This window comes from Bos javanicus, chromosome 24 (genome assembly GCF_032452875.1).
Source record: "Bos javanicus breed banteng chromosome 24, ARS-OSU_banteng_1.0, whole genome shotgun sequence".
NCBI classification, from domain to species: Eukaryota; Metazoa; Chordata; class Mammalia; order Artiodactyla; family Bovidae; genus Bos; species Bos javanicus.
The window spans coordinates 48482522-48500509 of NC_083891.1; the positions used below are offsets into that span (position 1 = coordinate 48482522).

The 17988-nt window shown below is 56.0% G+C and overlaps 1 protein-coding gene across 8 annotated transcripts in view; it reads left to right on the forward strand.

Moving 5' to 3' along the window:
• CTIF (cap binding complex dependent translation initiation factor) overlaps positions 1-17665 on the forward strand; it is a 324350-nt gene extending 306685 nt beyond the window's left edge. For 7 of the 8 annotated variants that reach the window (XM_061400121.1, XM_061400115.1, XM_061400116.1 and 4 more), the window contains exons 11-12: positions 11853-11906; positions 13603-17665. In XM_061400121.1, the coding sequence (XP_061256105.1) occupies positions 11853-11906; positions 13603-13818 (270 nt within the window). In that variant the 3' untranslated portion in view covers positions 13819-17665. The other variant, XM_061400122.1, reaches the window with a different exon arrangement.
• Positions 17666-17988: the final 323 nt, after the last annotated feature.

Genomic DNA, 17988 nt, shown 5'->3' on the forward strand with positions numbered 1-17988 from the left:
CCACCCCCACCTGCTGAACCCCCAGAGACAGGCATGAGCACTTGAGCACCAGGGGAGGAGGTAGAACAGGCTAGAGGTGTCCTGACTGGGCAGATAGTGATTGGGGAGCAGGGGGCTCCCAGCCCCTCAGCCCTTCCCCTTGTCTGGGCTATTAACTATAATGTATCATCCTAATCAGGGCACTTTTGAAAGCTAAAGGTATTTGAGGTGAACACTGGAACCCAGCAAACTGGGGTGTGTGGTCACCCCACCTTTGCTGACTTCTCCCCATTAGCCTTATTTACGTGGGGCTTACTCCTGGGGCAGCTGTTATGTCCTTGACTTTGGAGGCAGACTCAACCTGGGTTCCAAAGCCAGTTTCCATTACTCGTGTTCACGGGAACTTCATTTCACTGTCCATGCCTCAGTTCCTACAGGTATAAAATGAGGATAATTACAATGTTATTTGGGTTTCCCCAGTGACTCAGCAGTAAAGAATCCTCCTGCAATGCCGGAGACATGGGTTTGATCCCTGGATCAGGAAGATCCCCTGGAGGAGAGCATGGTAACCCCACTCCAGTATTTTTGCCTGGAGAATCCCATGGACAGAGGAGCCTGGTGGGCGGTCCATGGGCTCGCAAAGAGTCGGACACAACTGAAGCGATGAAGCACAATTACAATATTTAACTCAAATAAACTGGTATAAGGATAAAAATGGATTTTAAAACATGCACAAGCATGGAGCTTGGCATCTGAAGTAAGCGCTCCAAAAATGTAAGCCAGATTAAGGCCCTATAGATGTGATTCAGCCCCCAGAAACGCCTTCTTGAAAGGGAAAACCTTGGGGCTGCCTATGGTGTTTTGTGCTCACCCTTCAGGAGAGATCTGTGGACATCAGGGCGGTGAATGCAGAAGAGGACAGACCAAGGCTTCTAGAAGGGAAGGCAAGGACATTAAAGGAGAAGCTGGGAGGTGTTGATAGCAGTGGTGGCCAACGTCCTTGTTGTTTCAGGCCCTGACACGGGGTCCTGGGAACTCGCGTCTGCAGGGACTCCGTGAACAGAACTCGCCTCCTGTCTGGGCCACCGGCCAGGGCTTGGCCCCCAAGAGGAGCCTCTGGAGCCATGGCCCTGTCCTCTGGCTCTGGCGTCTGCAGAAGGATTCTGTGTCTGCTCTGAGCCCCAGATTACGTTTCCATCCCCTGGGCCAGCTGCGGGATGGAGCATTCCCCCATGTGACATTTACTGTGGCCACTTTGTACGAGCGGTTTGCAAGCTCTGCAGGAAGGAGGTTAATTATTCCCTCCAGGGCTCCTCGTCCACAGTTAGGGTGCCTGCCCATATTAAGTTAGGAGGGCTGACAGCCAGACCACAGGGCACAAGCTTGGACCGAAGTCCAGTTCAGAACCATGAATTTCCTTGACATCTGACCCAGAGCTGCCACACCGGGGCTTCTTACTGGGCTAGTGGAAAAGGGACAATTAGGGCAGATCCCCCTGTCCCAGGGATGTCTGAAATGCAGGCCGTCACAGAAGGACCATAATAAGTATTGAAGGTAAACCAACACTGGTTTCCTAGTTGCCTGAACAGGCCGGGAAGTGTGAGCATTTACACACGTCCCTGGATCCGCAGCCACACTAGCACCTCTTGTCCATTTCGGAGGAATGATAGCCTTTCTCTTATTTAAGGCTCACCTGTGTGCTTGACTCTCTCCTCTCTCCTGCATGGTACCCGCTCACGTCTGCCTCCGTCCAGGTCTCTCCTGCTGTATGGCCCATCGCCCTTGACTCTGAGAACAGAAACCCCCAAAGAAAAAAGAAACGGTTCGCTCTTTCTGTCTCCACTTCTTGACCTCGCTTTGCCTCTCCAGCCCCACATTACCCAGGCTTCCACCCGCCCCTTCCCGTGTGAAGTCATCATGGCAGAGGTCACCCTTGCTCTCCCAATCACCAAATCCAGGGGGCCCTCCCTGGTCATTGTTCATCTCACTTGACCTGTCTGAGCCTTTGACACGGTTGAGAAGTGACCTTGACTTCTCAGCCCTCCCGCAGCTTCCATGACGTCACTCTTTTCCTGCTCTGCCCAGCGCTCTGACCACCCTCTTCCTCCTTGGTGGTTCTTCCTCCTCTGCCTCCTTTTCGATGTTGCTGTCTCCTGGTTCGGAGCTCTTCCCCTTGTCTCTCCTTATTCCACGGCATTCCCCAGGTCAGGTCACTGCTGAGACCTTGACTTACACCCGTGGCCTGACTTACACCCGTGGCCTAACTCCTGATACTTATCTTCCCTGATGACCCCCAAGGACTGTGGACTTTTCTCACACTGAGCTCATTCCCGTTTTCCGAAATCAACTCTTCCTGCCTTCCTAGTGTCACCGGGGGCACCACAGTCGATGCAGTTGCTCTGCCCCTTCTCCGTCTTCCGCGTTGGCCTTCTCCTCACCCTAACTTCTGCCTCCTAAACCTGTCTCCTTCCACCGCTCCTGCCTTCGCTCAAGCCGCCGTGTTTCTCACTGGTCTCCTTGCCTCCAGTTCTCCCATCACCCCAGGTCCTGTCTACTCTCCACACTGCAAAGAGCATGGTCCTACCCACCAGCTGAAAGTCTTTTCAGTGGCTCTGCAGTCCCTTAGGATAAACTCCAAACCCAGTAGTAGCATGGCATCTTGAGCCCTTTAGGATGTGACCCAGGCCACCTTTATCATCTTATGTTGTCTCTCCCTCCCCGGTATCACATATTTTAGTCTCTTGAAATACTTGTTCACCACTGCACTCCATTGGGTCATTTTTTTCCCCTTTTATGTGTGTGCCGTGATGCCATGTGCTGCTGCTTACGCCATCCGCCTGGCCTGCTCTTAACCACCACTGTTCTATCCTATGTTCCAATCCCATATACCTAGCATGAGCTCTCTGCTTCCCCTTATCAGACTCTAAGTTTCAAGTCTTATTCTTGTTACCCAGATACTGACATAGTGTTTAGTACCTTGTAAGTGTTCCATAAACGTTGTCAAAGGATGGCTGGCTGGCTGGATGGTGGGCGAGAGGGTAGATGGATAGATGGGTAAAAGGATGGGTGAGTGGTTGGAAGGTTGCAGACGTGATGTGTGAGTGGATAAAAGAATGGATGGCTAATTGGATGCCTTGGTGGGGGGATGGATGAATAGACCTCTGGTGGCCAGTGCCGACAAAGAATAGGTAAAATCAAGTCAGTTTTGTGCAGATGCGAATGGATTATCATCACCAGTCAACAAAACTAAGAATGAGCTCCAACCAGCAAAGTAAGAATAAGCTATTGTGGGAGAAATTAAAATAATTCCCCAAGACAGAGGATGCTGACCCAGGGCTTCTAAGCACCTTCCAGTTCTTCTCAGATTTGCTGTCTGTCTGTCTGGCTTGTGTGAGCCACAGAACGACTGAGCCTCAGTGTTTCTGTCTACTAAGCAGAGATAATGATGCCTGTGGCCTTTCCGTGTTTCTGCAAGAATGTTACGGGGACGAATGGGATGCTACATTACAGAGTGGGTCAAGACCTTCAGGAAAGATACATGTTTATGAAGATAAACACTTAATAGCAATAATAACACCTTGCATTTGAATCACGCTTTGCCCTTTTCAGAACTTCTTCACGTACTTTATCTCAGCTGACTCTCAAAACAATTCTAGGCAAGGATTAGCCCCATTCTCAAGCGAGGAAACCAAAGGGCAGAGTGACTAAGTGACGTGCCCGGGGTTACTCTTCGTGAACAGCAGGTCTTCTGACTCCAAACCTGCTGCACGTTTTTTGATGACAGCCTTTTATGGCCGGATTATCTACTTCCCTGCCCTCCCCAAGAGACCCAGACGTGATTGACGCTCTTCTTGACAATTCAAGGTCACCGTCAGGAGCTGTCCTCTAGACCCAGCTGTAGATGCGAGTGCAGGTCCGCCAGAGGCACAAGGCAGAGACGCCCTAATGCAAGCTGAGGGTGCTCCTGAGATGCAGGTGGCCCTGGGCAGCTGCTCACCACGGCCACCATTCTAGACCACGTGCTGCCCATCGGGGCCGCCGTCTCCTCCAGCTCAGCCTCATTCTTGTCCCTCCCCGCATCTCTCCACTGTCAAAGCGCATGCCTATCACTGTGGCTTCCTCGGCCACTGGAGACCTGTACCTCCCACTCAGTCATCTTCTTTTTCTCTCTCCTCTTCCCAAGACCTCTTCCAGCCTTGCCAGGGATCCTGCTACCATCCTTCTGTAGGCCTAGCCAACCAAGCAGAGCTCTGGGTTTGTTCCCCAGCAAACCAGCCGATCACATGTGCTCTGAAGTCCCCTCTCATTTGCCACTCTGTTGCTGCTCCCAGCCCACCCTTGAGCCAAGAGGGGGCTCCTGCAGGCAGGGTCTGGCTGAGCTTTTAATGTGGCCGCACTCGGCTCCTCGGGTCTGTTCTGTTAAGGTTGGGACTGTGCTGTGGGTGAGCTGACGTGTTCAGGGTGGGCTGGAAGAAATTCTGATCACCGGCACTTGCTCTCCTCCTGCACGGCAAGACAGCCCCAGGCTCCCTCCATCCACACCTTCTTTCCTTCCCCACGGGGTAGCACCCCAGGCCTGGCTGCATCCTGGGCAGGCCTTGGGCAGCGTAGCCCTGCTCTGGGAACCTTCCCCTGGTACTCTGCGGTGCTCTCACCAGGCCGCCTTTCTCCCTTTGCCGTCGGGCCTCCCACAGCCTGACTCCGAGCACCTTGGCCTCTCCCCGAGGGAGGATATGATGGGTGTGCCCACAACAAGTCTCCGGCGCAGACAATAGGACAGGAATGCACTAGCTTCCGAACAAACACCGTGTGGGCTCGCACAGTTGCCTTGCATTCTCTTCCAAGAAACACATCTCGCTGTTGGAGGGTGCGGGTGGTTTGCCTGCCCCGGCCGGCCCACACCCCTTTCTCTGCCAGAGACACTGATGAGTGGGCGCTGCCCCCCTACCCCGGGACTTCACCCCCCAGGTCGGCAGCCCCCTCCAATCCATACAGATTTTCTTCCCTTGAGCAATAGCAAGGCGAAGGGACAATCTTGTCCAGGCAGAGAATGGCCTACCCACCAAAGAGTACCTACTCACTGCCCTCTGTTTTCAAGCCGTTTTTACATTGTAGTTAAAACAGAACATGGGTTTCCCCGTTGGCTCAGTGATAAAGAACCCCCTGCCAATGCAGGGGATGCAGGTTTGATCCCTGCGTCAGAAAGATTCCCTGGGAAAGGAAATGGCAACCCCACTCCAGTATTCTTGCCTGGAGAATCCCATGGACAGAGGAGGCTGGTGGGCTACAGTCCATGGGATCGCAGAAGGGTCAGACGTGACTTAGCGACTAAACAGAAGAGCGTAAGACTGGCCGTTCTGGCCGTTTCTAAGCGTACGGTTCAGTGGCATGAAGTGCGTTTATGTGGTTATGCCACTGCCACCGTCTCCAGGACGTTTTCATCTTGCAAAACTGAAACTCTGTACATGAGACACTAACTCCCTCTTCCCTCTTCCCCAGTCCCTGGCCACCACCATTTTACTTTCCGTCTCTAAGATTGTGTTCCAGGTCCCTCGTATAAGTGAATCCTATGATATTTGGGCTTCCCTGGTGGCTCAGCTGGTAAAGAACCCCGCCTGCAATGCGGGAGACCTAGGTTCCATCCCTGGGTTGGGAAAATCCCGTGGAGAAGGGAAAAGCTACCCACTCCAGGATTCTGGCCTGGAGAACTCCATGGACTGTGTATAGTCCATGGGGTTGCAAAGAGGCGGACATGACTGAGCGACTTGGTTATTACTATTATACAATATTTGTCCGTGACTGGCTTATTTCACTCAGTATAATGTCTTCAACGCTTGTCCATATCACAGTGTGTGATAGGATTTCCTTCCTTTTTAAGGCCAAATAACACTCCATTATATGGATGGACCACATTTTGTTTATCCATTGATGTGTCAACGGACTCTTGGGTTGCTCCCACCTCTTGCATATTGTGCATAATGCTCTTGTGAACTTGGGTGGACTAGGATCTCTTCGAATTGCCGCTACTCTTTGTTTGAGACTTATCTTGGGAGTTAAATAAAGCATCGTCTCCCGAAGATCCCGTAGAACACTCATCGACCACGGAGTTGGCCCCTCGGTGTACAGCAGCGATTCATTCATCTAAAGGCCAGCTGTCCTGTGGGGCTTCCCAGGTGGCTCAGGCTTACAGAATCCACCTGTCAGTGCAGGAGACACAGCTTCGATCCCTGATCCGGGAAGATCCCACGTGCCGAGGAGCAACTAGCCCGTGTACCACGACTACTGAGCCTGCGCTCTGGAGCCCGGGAACTGTGACCCCTGAGCCCACGTGCCACAGCTCCTGAAGTCTGTGTGCCCCAGAGCCTGTGCCCCACAGCAAGAGAAGCCACTGCAGGGAGAAGCCTGTGCGCTGCAAATGTGGAGAGGCCCCTGCCCGCCGCAACTAGAGAAAAGCCTTAGCAGCAACCAAGGCCCATCACAGACATAGAGAAACAAAATTATATTAAAAAAAAAAGAGACGGATTCCTGAGAAGCCATTGATCACGCAGAGGCACTGGAGCCTCAGAGGGATGCTGGAGGGATGTCCTCTCTGCAGCTCTTCCACTCAAAGGCTCCGAGGGTCCCCTCCGAAAGCTGGAGTGAAGAGGCTGAGATAGCGTCTGGGGGAGAGCGGGACATGGTCTGCAGCACCCATTCCGGTCCCGAACCCTGCATCTCAGCAACTGCAGAGGAAAAGTACAGCGAAAGCCCCTGGGGCCTCCCCCCGCTTCCTTGAGAAAACCCAGCAGGCCGTTGGCGAGAGGGCCTATCGCTCGATGTGATTCTTGGCTGAACACAGACTTTCCCAAACCACCAGTGAAAGATAAGGTTGGAGGAGAGGCTCTGGGATGAGAGCTCGCCCACAGCCCTCCCCAAGCGCCCCTACCCTGAGTCTGTCCCCTGTCCTGGCAGCCAGGAGCCCCGGGCCCCCCGGGGAGGGAGCCTGGGTGTACAGAGGAAAGGATGTGGTCTAGTCACAGCAATGAGGGGCAGAAAGGAAGAACAGGAAGCCCTGGGCCCGCTCTGCAGCTCTGAACCTGCACGCAGGAACAGGTGGAGGGCGGCCAGGCCTCGGGCCGTAGAAGGGAAGAGGAGATGCTTGCTCGTCCAGGCTAAGTGCTCGACTGGCAGGAACGTGGAGGCTCCATGAGGCTGTCCCCGCAGCCAGAAGTTGGAGGACCACTTGGAGGGAGAAACAACCCCATTTGAGAGCACTCAGTACTCATCCGGCCCCAACTTTTGGTATTTCCCTTGTTAACCTCCCATGTCCCGAAGCCCCAGAACCCCTAAAAACTGATCTCAGGACAGAACGTGAGCCCGGTTCATCTCAGTTCCCCATGACAGGCGCGCCTGAGCACCTCCTGGCTGTCAGCCAACATGCTGTGCTGCACTCAGGCATGTCCAGCTCTGCAACCGCGTGGACCATAGCCCCCCAGGCTCCTCTGTCCATGGAATGTTCCAGGCAAGAATACTGGAGTGGGTTGCGCTTTCCTTCGCCAACATTCTAGGTGCATCCAAAGCAGGACCCTTCTTCCTTCCCACAAGCTCCCAGTTCTGCCAGCTCCCCTCATCCCCAACCAGCTGCCAGCACCCACTGTGTCTCAGGGAGTTCCCATCCCCCCCCAGACACCCCACTTTCCCCCTTTCTGGTGATTTCTACCAGCCATTTTATCTTAAGGATTCTCTTCATGCTAAGCACTATGGGAAACCTATGTGAGAACAAAGCTACCATCAGGACAAAGTCCCAGCAAACCTCAGAGAGTTCTCTTAATATCTGTCCTCATGTTCCGTGCAGAGTAAATGGGGCTAGGCCCACCTTCCCCCCACCCCCACCCCCATGGGGTCCTAGACAGTCAGGACCCTCTGAGTCCTAGAACCAGCCCAGCCCACTCCCCAAGAGCAGGCTGGGTTGGATGCTGGACTTGGGTACACCTGCCACAAGGTGACCCACTTCCGTACCTGCTTCCTGGTCTTCATTCTGGGCTCCTGGGTTTTCTAGATGAAGGCGGCCCTTCCTAGTGTGACCCCCAGTATCCCCCCAGACACCCTCACTGCAAGTGTCCCTTGGCTCCCTGTGGGGGTCTCCAGCCCTGGGAGGCAACAAGACTCCAGAAGCAGACACCAGTGTTGTGTGTGTGGGGTGGAGGGGGGGTGCACCTAGTGGGAGACAGCTGTGTGGTGCAGAGTATTCCTCTGTGCAAATGCATCATTTTTTTTTTTTTAATTCAGTTTGGGCTCTGCTGGATCTTGGTTGCTGCGCGGGCTTTTCTCTAGTTGCGGTGAGCAGGGGCCGTCCTTCGCTGCAGTGCAGAGGCTTCTCTTGTGGCAGAACACAGGCTCTAGGGAGCACGGGCTTCAGTAGCTGCAGCACGTGGACTCAGTAGTTGGAGTACATGGGCTTAGTTGCTCCACAGCATGTGGGATCTTCCCGGACCAGGGATAGAATCTGCATCTCCTGCATTGGCAGGCAGATTCTTCACCACTGAGCCACCAGGGAAGCCCCAAACATATCATTATTGAACCAGTCCCCTTGTTGGTGGCCATTCAAGCTATTTGCAAAAGTGAAACAAAAAACATCCTTCCATCCAGCTCATGGAGCGTATGTGGGTGGGGATGTGTAGGATAAATTCCTGGAAGTGGTATCACCGGTCAGAGGGTTTGAACACTTGTCATGTTGATAAGTATAAGTAAGTAAGTGTTAGTCGCTCAGTCGTACCCGACTCTTTGCGACCCCATGGACTGCAGCCCACCAGGCTCCTCTGTCCATGAGATTTTCGAGGCAAGGATACTGGAGTGGGTTGCCATTTCCTTCTCCAGGGGATCTTCCCAACCCAGGGATTGAACCTGGGTCTCCTGCACTGCAGGCAGATTCTTTACCAACTGAGCTAGTTATCCCCAAATTGCCATCTAGAGAGTTATACCGACTTGTTTCCACAAACACTATATGTTTGCAGACGTATGGATTATAACTTCGTGCCATGTCCCCTCTGGCAGAAGTCTGTGGGGTGGGGGTGTCCACGTCCCGCTCAGGGCTGCTGTTTCAAGCGCGTGCACCGGGGTCAGCTGCCCGGGGACCGCCTCTCAAGTTAGTCCCTCCGCACTTGCAGACCCTCCCGGCCAGGTGGGTTTTCTCCCGGCCACTCGAGGTACATGTGTTAACAAGTGCTTCCAGTGCTTGCTGTGTGTCCACGCTGGGAAATGGACCAAACAGGCCCTGCCCTCCTGAGCCTGCCTTCTCCTGGGGGAGATGGCAGGCAAAGGAGTAGGTCATGTGTCGGGGGTGAGAGGTGCTAGGGAGCAAAGTAAGCCAGGGGGTGAGCAGCAGGGTCACTTACACGCAAGCTGATCAGGGAATCCCTGGTGGATGAGGCCATGGCAGGGCTGAGCCCCGAGTAAAGTGAGGAAGGAAGGTCTGCAGATTGGTGGTGGCTGAGAATTCCTGGGTGCAAGAGCACAAAAGCCCAGAGTCAGAGCTCCAGCAGGTGTGCCCACCAGTGGCCATCCCCACCTGTCACTGTGGGGCCCACGCTGTTACCTTTCCAGAATGTCCCTTGCTCTCCACCAGCTCATCTTTTGAGCAGCTTGAAACCCACCTCTGCTCCTTCATCGCCAAATGATTTTCTTTTCTGCGTGTCTACTGTGGGACCCGTTCTTGCCCGAGATACAGTGGAAGGAGGTCCGGTCCCTGAGAATGACTCTGGTCACTGCAGCCCACACTGAGCCATCCCCGTTTGACATTTAGTAAGTGCATGGTCAGCCCCCTGATGTGAATGCTTGTGTCCTCTGCCGGGGTTGGATGGCTGTGATGTGATGGGAGAAGGGGGAAGGGAAGGTGGGTGTGCGGAGTTTGGATTCCAAGCCTGTAGAAGGAACAGTCCCCGAGTGGTGTGTCCTTTCACCCTTCTGACCACGTCGTGCCCCAGACCAGAAACCTTGACTTCAGTTCTCGGTCGGTGGACGAGGAAGCTGACCCTAAGTGCCTTCCTCTTGTGACACCCTCTCCTTACTCTCCTCCCCTTCCTTTAAAACAAAGACAATGCATAAATCACATTGACCCACATTTAGCGAAGCCCTGCTGTTGCCAGGAGCTGTGCTGAGTGTTAAAGGGCAGCCAAGATGAACGTCACACTGCCCTGCCCTCAGGAAGCCACAGTTCACCCTGGAAATGCCTTGCTCCTTGTGTGGGATGCGGAGCGGTGGGGAAGCTGGGGGGCTCAGGAGTGAGAAGCAGGAGTGGGCACCATGCTGGAGTGATCCACAGTCTCCAGGGAAAAGTCAGAACATGACCCAGGCCTTGAAGGACGCGAAGTCTAGCGATGCAGGGTTCCAGCAGGTGGAAAAATCACTTACATGATCTGGTGGATGGGCTGGTGAGTGTGGTGGGGTTGGGGTAGAGATATACTTAGGGGCTGAGGAGGGAAGCATTACCAGCAGAGGGACCCGCAGAAGAAGTGGTCCATGGGGCTCGGGGAGAAGAGGATGACAAAGTTTCTGTAAAGCTGTGCCTGGAGAGAATTTTTACTGGGGGGTTCAAGGAAAAATGGGGAAAGGGGCCGAAAACAGCAAATATTGGTGAGGATATGGAAAAATCAGAACCTGAACCCTGCTGGGGGGCGTGTAAAACAGCACACCTGCTGTCAGCAGTTCGTCAGGTCCTCAGAAAGCTGAGTGTGGGATTACCATCTGACCCAGCAATTCCACGCCCACGGATGGGCCCAAGAGAGATGAAAGCACATGTCCACACAGACGCTCGTACACAAGTGTTCATGGCTGCGTTGTTCACGAGAACCAAAAAGTGGAAGCAGCCTACATGTCAGTCAACTGATGAGAGGACAAACACGATGCGGTGTGATATCGTGTACGCCCTACCGTGTCGTATCTTCCGATCACAAAAAGGAGTGAACGGACGCGTGCTACAGCATGCTCTGAAAGCATTGTTAGTGGAAGAAATGAATCGCAAAAGAACACATATTACATGATTCCACTGCGTAAAATGTCCTGAAGAGGTACATGTGTAGAGATGAAGCACATTAGGTGTTGTCAGGGGATGGGGGTGGGAGGAGGGCTGACAGCTAATGGGTTCGGGTTTCTTTTGGGGACCATGAAAAAGTCCTAGAGTTAGTGGTGATGGTTGGGCAACCTTGTGAATCTACTAAAAGCCACTGAATTGTATGCCTAGAAATTGTGGACTTGCTGTGACTGAGTTTTAGCTCAATTTAAAAAGAGAGAGAGAGAGACTGAGAGAATGCAGCGCGGTAGGTAGAGGGGAGCCTGGATCCGGGGTGATCGGCCCCAGTGCTGAGCAGCCTGGCTGTGGCCTTGGTCAGGAAGCAATTCCAACAGTTCCAGTCTGGAACGGTGTGCATGGTTTTGCAGACTCACAGTGCTGGGCCCGTGGGGAAGAGCGCTGTGATTTTGGGAAGTCCTCCTGTAGCCAGGGTCCAGGAGCACCTTGAGACCATAGCTGAGCCCCTCGCACTGATCAGGAAATCTTTGCACACGAATTTCATTGTTGCTGACCAGCTGTTCACAGCCCGTGACCCCAGCACGCCTGCCGCCGCCTTCAAACCCACCGCAGCCTTGCTGGACGGGGGCCTGTAGGCAGGCCTTCTGTCCTGGCCAACATGCCTGTGCTCCATGACCACGGCAGTCCTCCAGCTGCTCTGGTCCCATCAGAGACATCACTGCTTTCTGGAGCGGCGCTCCTGCTGCCCTTCAGTCTTCGTGGGCTGTCTCTCTGGCCCGGCAGCCCCGGGAGATGCTTGTCCCAGGCTGCAGGGGGCTGAGAGCAGCTCAGCGCCCCTCAGCGCTTGTTCTCTGCCCCTCTCTTCCAGCTCTTGCAATCTCAGGATGTGAAGGAAGATGCTGTCCTGTGCTGCTCAATGGAGGTAAGCGGGGCGGCTCAGACCTCTCCCACCTCAGACCCTGCGCATCCCTCTCAGCTTAACAGTTTGGGGGGCCCAAGGACCACTGGAGGGGTCCACAAGTCCAGGGCTGGTAGTGGGAGATGGCTTCCTGAGTGGACCCAGGGTTCCTTTCCATCCACTGCAGCGGGAAGGATGGGGTGCTAGCCTCATTCACATTCCCTCTGCCCCCAAGACCACCTCCTCCTCAGCCCAGTGCACCCCACAAATGACTTAGAAGATCCCAAGTGATGCCCTGCCCCCGGGTATCTGCCCTGGCTTTGGTGGCAGGGGGGTTTGGGGGGGGGTACTGAGGTTGAACCCCCAGGTCGCACTCCCCACTTCCAAGCTGCCCCCATGAGAGGTCCCACCCCTGTTCACAAGGTGTGGTGGCTGCTCTCCGAGCTCTTGCTTCAGTCACTTGGCTAGGGCTCAGTTACAGGGACAAAGCTGTGCCCTTAGAAAACAGCCCAAGGGGATCTCCCTGCCGGTCCAGTGGTCAGAGCTCTGCGCTTCTACTGCTAAGGGCACAGGTTCGACCCCTGGTCGAGGGACTAAGATTGCACAAACCATATAGTGTGGCCAAAAGGAAAAAAGACAGGAAAACAGCCCAGGGACATTCAGAGGGCAGTGTGGTGAGGGGAGGGGCTTCCAGGGCCCACACCCAGGACGTGCCAGGGTTCTAGCTGGGTACCCTGCTCTGGGCTCCAGGCAGGGGAGATAAGAGAGGAGGGGAAAGCATGGTTCCAACCTCCAGGCAGCTTGTGGTCTGGCTGCGGATAGAGATCTTGCTCAAATGCATGAGTGGATGAGGCAATGTGGAGAATACATGGGGGTACAGAGCTCGCTTCTCTGAGGAGTTAGGGGAGAGGTCAGGTCACGCCAGGATGCTCAAGGAAGGTTTGGGGAAGAAGGCAGAGTCCTGAGAAGTGGGTGGGCTGAGGCCAGGGTTGGGCAGCAACAGGGACTTGGATTCCAGGGGCTGCCTGCAGGGCGGTCTGATCCAGGAGATCCGGGCTTCTCCTAACTCCAGGGGCTTTTCAGGACCATCAGGGGCCCCTCTGGGGGGCAGGCCCTCCAGCTGGCCTTCTGCCCCGGATCCTGTTTCCTCCCTGTCATGTCATTAGTGTGGGCAGAGGTCGGTTGTGGGGATGGTGGGGCTAGAGAGGAGAGGAACAGGAGGCCTCATCCATGCTCTCGGGTTCCACACGGACACACGGCTGGTAACAACAACCAATTTCGTTTCCAGAGAGACGTCCCAGCTAGAGAAGGTTAATGTGGGGCCACCTGGTCACCCTCAAAGGAAGCAGATCACGTAGCCATTTAAGGGTGCGGGCGGTGGTCAGGGAAGGCTTCCTGTAAGAAGGGAGGCAAGTGGATGAAGGGAGAAGCATCATGTTCCTGGTAAGGACTCTTCACAGCCCCAGACAGCAGGCAATATCCTGACTCCTCTCATTCCTCCAGCAGATTGGGTGTTAAAGGTGGGCTCTCACACTGGCTGTCTCCACTCTCCACCCTTTCCATCCCTCTGTCCTGGGAGGAAGAGGCCTGGGCACCTTCCTAGGATAATCTAGCGATTTCCTTTCCCTGCTCCCCTAGCAAGCACCCCTAACCGAGATGAACAGAGCAGGAGTCCTTTCGGGGTCCAGCACGCGTCCTAACCCCACTTCTCTGCCCACAGCTGCAGAGCACAGGCCGACTGCTGGAGGAGCAGTTGCCCGAGATGATGGCCGAGCTCCTGGCCAGTGCCCGCGACAAGATGCTGTGCCCCTCAGAATCCATGCTGACTCGGTCCCTGCTGCTGGAGGTCATTGAGCTGCACGCCAACAGCTGGAACCCCCTGACGCCCCCCATCACGCAGTACTACAACAGAACCATCCAGAAACTGACCGCCTGACAGCTCGGGGGCCTGGCGGGCGGCCCACAGGGCAGCTGGGGCCCTGGTGCTCAGAGCCAGATGGACAGGCGGGAAGACAGGGGTGGCCCTGGCGGGAGAGAGGCGTGGGGAGGAAGGCAGGCAGAGCCGGCGGCCAGTCTGGAGCCAGACGGGGAAGGGACCGAAGCCCTAGGAGGAGCGGCCCCCCATCCGATGAGCCCCCCAGCCCGAGCATGCGGCAGCTCGCACCAGTAAGGGCAGCATGTGTCTTCTCCACGGTGGCCCGGCCCTCCTCCTCCCCGCCCCCTCCCACGCAAGGCGTCCCCTCCCCGCCCCCCACCGGGCTGTGCTGTGTGCAGGGGTTCATCTCCTCAGAGGCCGTGGCAGCCCGCATGCTGGTGTACAGCTTGGGTCAGAAAGGACCTCAGAAGGCTGGAAAAAGTGGGTCGGAGATGGGTTTGCATTGTTCGCGCGTGCTGCCAGCCACAGTCGCCAACCGGCAGCAGGCGACATGGAGCAGATGTCCGGGAGGACAAAGGCAGGCACAGTCCCCACCGGCCGCCCGTAATTGACGGCCTTTGTCCGCGCGGCCGGCGGGCTGGGGGACGGGGCGATCTCCTCTAACCTTCACGTTCCGCCCTCCCACCTTCCAGCCTCGTCCCTCAGCGCCCCCCACCCCCGAGCTGCAGGCCCAGAGGGGGCCAGGGGCCTCGAGGGGAGACAGTTTGCCGTTCTACTTGCACTCTTTTGTTTTATTGTGTTTTACTGTTTTCAAAAGTCAGCTGCTTTGAAGTCTCCTCTCTCAGTGCCGAGGGCCCCGCAATGTGATCACACAGTCAGCCCCGCGAGAACCCCCTGATTAGTGGGAGATCAAACCCGGCCCTCCTCTGGAAGGATCCTAGCCACAGACAGCTTGCCAGTAGCCAATTAGGGTAATTGGAAACTTCTGCCCCTGCAGGGGTCCCCGCTGGAACCCCGTGCTCCTCGGCCCCCGGCTTCCCTGGCTTCTCTGTTCTCCGTTTCTAGCGTCCTTCCTCAAAGGGCCGATACTGTCGCCGCTGGGAGAGCATTAAACCCGTCTTGGCCTGGGGCCTGGTGGTGAACCGGGCTCAGAAAGAGGCTGGCAAATTAAAACCGAAAAGCCCAGTGATGCTTCCCAGTGCCACACACACAGGTCTTGTCTCAAACTCTCCCTGGGGGACAGATTCAGGGAGACGGGACACCTGGTTCCCTAGGACTAACTCAACGAGCTGAATCCTCAGCCGTGGTCTGTGCCCCCTGTGGGGGGAATCTCTGGGTACTACTGTCCCAGGGCTGTTGGGAGGGGTGTGTTTGCTGAGTCATGAGCAGGACTATCAGGGATCCCAGCAAGCCACCCGCTTTCCAGGCTGGCATCAAGGCTGGGGATGCTTGGAGGGTCCGAGTCCTGGGGGCAGCCCCTTCTCTGATGGCTGAGGAGGAGGATGAGGGGCGGGCCCTGGGAGGCTGGCTTCGGGTCGTCTCTGGTATCTGTGCAGCCCCACTCCTGGTCTGGAGCCCCCATTTCCATGAGGCCCCAGAAGGCGGCCTCAGAGCCCAGCAGTGTCCTCACTTGCTCTTCGGTTGAGGCCTGGGTCACCTTGAACCCCCGCCCCTGGCTGACTGGTCTGATCAGGCTGGAGGAAATGTCCCCTTGTTGAGTCCAGGAGAGCAGGCAGGTAGGGGTAGGGGGCGGCTTCCTCTGTACTCCCTGGCTTATCCATCCCACCAGCCGCCACCTTCCCGCCAGTCCCCAGGAGGAGCCCGCTGGGGAACAAGGGGAGGGGCGCAGTTTACCTGGAGGGGGTCAGTGGCCTCTGCCAAGGAGTCCACACTGCCCCACCCCTGCCTTCTCCACCCCCCTCCCCTTCCTCCCAAGCTCCTCCGTCTCTTCCTCACCGCCTTTCCTGCACCTTTTGGCTCAGCCTGGGGCCACGGACACCAGAGGCCCCACAGGAGGCCTTGAGGGAAGAGCTGGGCTGACGTCAGGATGTTCAGAGAGGCCCCAGGGAAATCGTGGCCCCACGGGGTCGAGCAGCCCCCAGCCCGGCAAGCAGCCGCTCCCTGGCCGCCCTCCGAGACCCGCACCTGGGCTGAAGGAAGGCCCTGCTTCCCTCAAGTGAGGTGTGTGTGAGTGTGCATGTGAATGTGTGTGTGTGTGTGTGTCTACATGAGTACATCTACTGAGAAGGAAGCAGGGCCCTGGAAGAACGCTGAAGCCTAAAAGTGAGGCTGAAAGTAGAGGATGCAGAAGAGGGAGGTCTCCCACCCCAGCCTTGGGCTCAGAGAGCAGGCAACCTGAAGGGGCCCCGGACACCATGCGCTCAGGGGCGATGTTCCCTGGACGGGCAAGTTAACATCTTGGCACCGCCTTCCTAAGGGCCCCTTCCTCCCGACAGCCTGCCTTGGTGGTCTTGCCTCAGGGCCAGCCCCGCCTTGACTGTTAGGACCAGAGTGGGAAGGAGTGAGATATAAATATGTATACATATATAAATATATTTTTAATTACGTGTCGTGTCACCATGGCCTCCAGACATATACGGTTCGCTTAGTTGATTCCACTGCTTGAGAGCGCTTCCTGGCTGATCCACATAACCGTCGGAGCTGTTTTTCTAAATGCAGGTTGCTGCCACTTTTTCAGATGTGGAAGGAAAACGTTCCCCCCCGCCCCCCAAAAAAAATTTTTTTTAAGGAAATAACAGTAAAGCCTAAACTCTGAGGCAGCTTCTCACGGAAGACTACTTAGGAACTCGGGGGCAGACAGGAGTGCCCTCAGACCTCCGCCCCCTCCCCAGGCCACATCCCCCCGCTGACAGGGAGGCCGTGTCCGAGTTGACCTCTGAATGTATTTGATGGGAGGCGAAACTGGGTGTTGCTTGGTCCTCTAAGGACTCAGTCCTCCTCTAAGGCTTGTGCGGTTTTCCCTCCTCGCCTGTGGCTCCCTCAGCTCTGAGCAAGCGAGGTCCCGCCATCCTGACGCACGTCCCGTCTCTTCTGCCAGTCAAGATGAGGCAGTCATGGTTTTCCTCTCAGGCAGCCTGCCTGCTCGCCACAGTCCTGCTCCCACGGGCCTCATGGCTCTGCCTGAGCTCTGGGACTGCAGCCCCGAGAAGGCACCCCCTCACCACCCCCAGCCTCCCCTGGACAAGGCGGGAGCCCCCAGCACCCTCCCCAGCGGGTGTGCACCCCCAAACCCACTCTTCGTCTGCTCGTCCTTCCTTAACCTGTCTGTACACCTTTAAGGTTTGGGGATCGTCCTGTCCATCCGTGTAAATGTAAATGTGGGCCAAGTCGGTATTTATTCTAATTTTTATTTTTTATTTTATTTTCTCCGATGGATGGGGAGGGAGGGGGTGTGGGAAACCTCCCGCTCTGATCACGCCCTGGGCAGCTGCAGGGGCGGGGGCCCAGACAGCCAGGCCGCCGCAGGAGCAGCCCCGAGGGGCCACACAGACGCCAAGCCCCAGGCTCTTATCTGGCATCAGAAGCCAGCCAGTGTTCCTCGTCCCGACAGACTGTCCGGCCTGCCCGCGAAGTCCTGTCCCTCAGCTGCCGGCGCTCTGTTGGGAAACCGCAGGCTGGGCCTTTGAGGACACAGATCAGAGAAACGGCAACTCTTCTCCTCTGCTCGGGACACTGGCACACAAGGGCTGCCTGCCTCGCCCGAGCCAGCTGGGAGCCTGGCGACGGGTCCTACCTCCCCAGAGCAGAGAGCTGGGGGCTTCCCGCCAAAGCTGCGGCAGAACCCTGCTCGTGCGACGACCACCTTCCCTCCCTTGGTATGTCCTGCTTTCCAGCTCAACCCAAACTACAAGTGGGTTTAAAAATAAACCACACCAAAAAACAGAAATGCCCTGAATCTGTTGTTCTTTGCGCGGTCAGCAAAGGAAATCTCTCCCAAAGGCTTTTGTGCCTCAGCGGGTCGTGGCAGAGGCCTTGGAGGAGCCCCTACCCAGGTGATCAGCTGGTGAGAAGATTCCCCGAGTTGGGCCGCAGCGGGGAGCGGGGCCCAGGGGCTAGAGAAGGTTGGGAAGGGGTGGTCCAGGAGAACACTGGGGAGGGAGATGCCGTCCCCCTGCCCCCAAGCCGGGAACCGTGGCCTGTCCAAGGCAAGAGGAGTAACCAGTCCTGCACAAAACTTTTCCACTGAAGATTTGGTTTGCTGCATGTTTA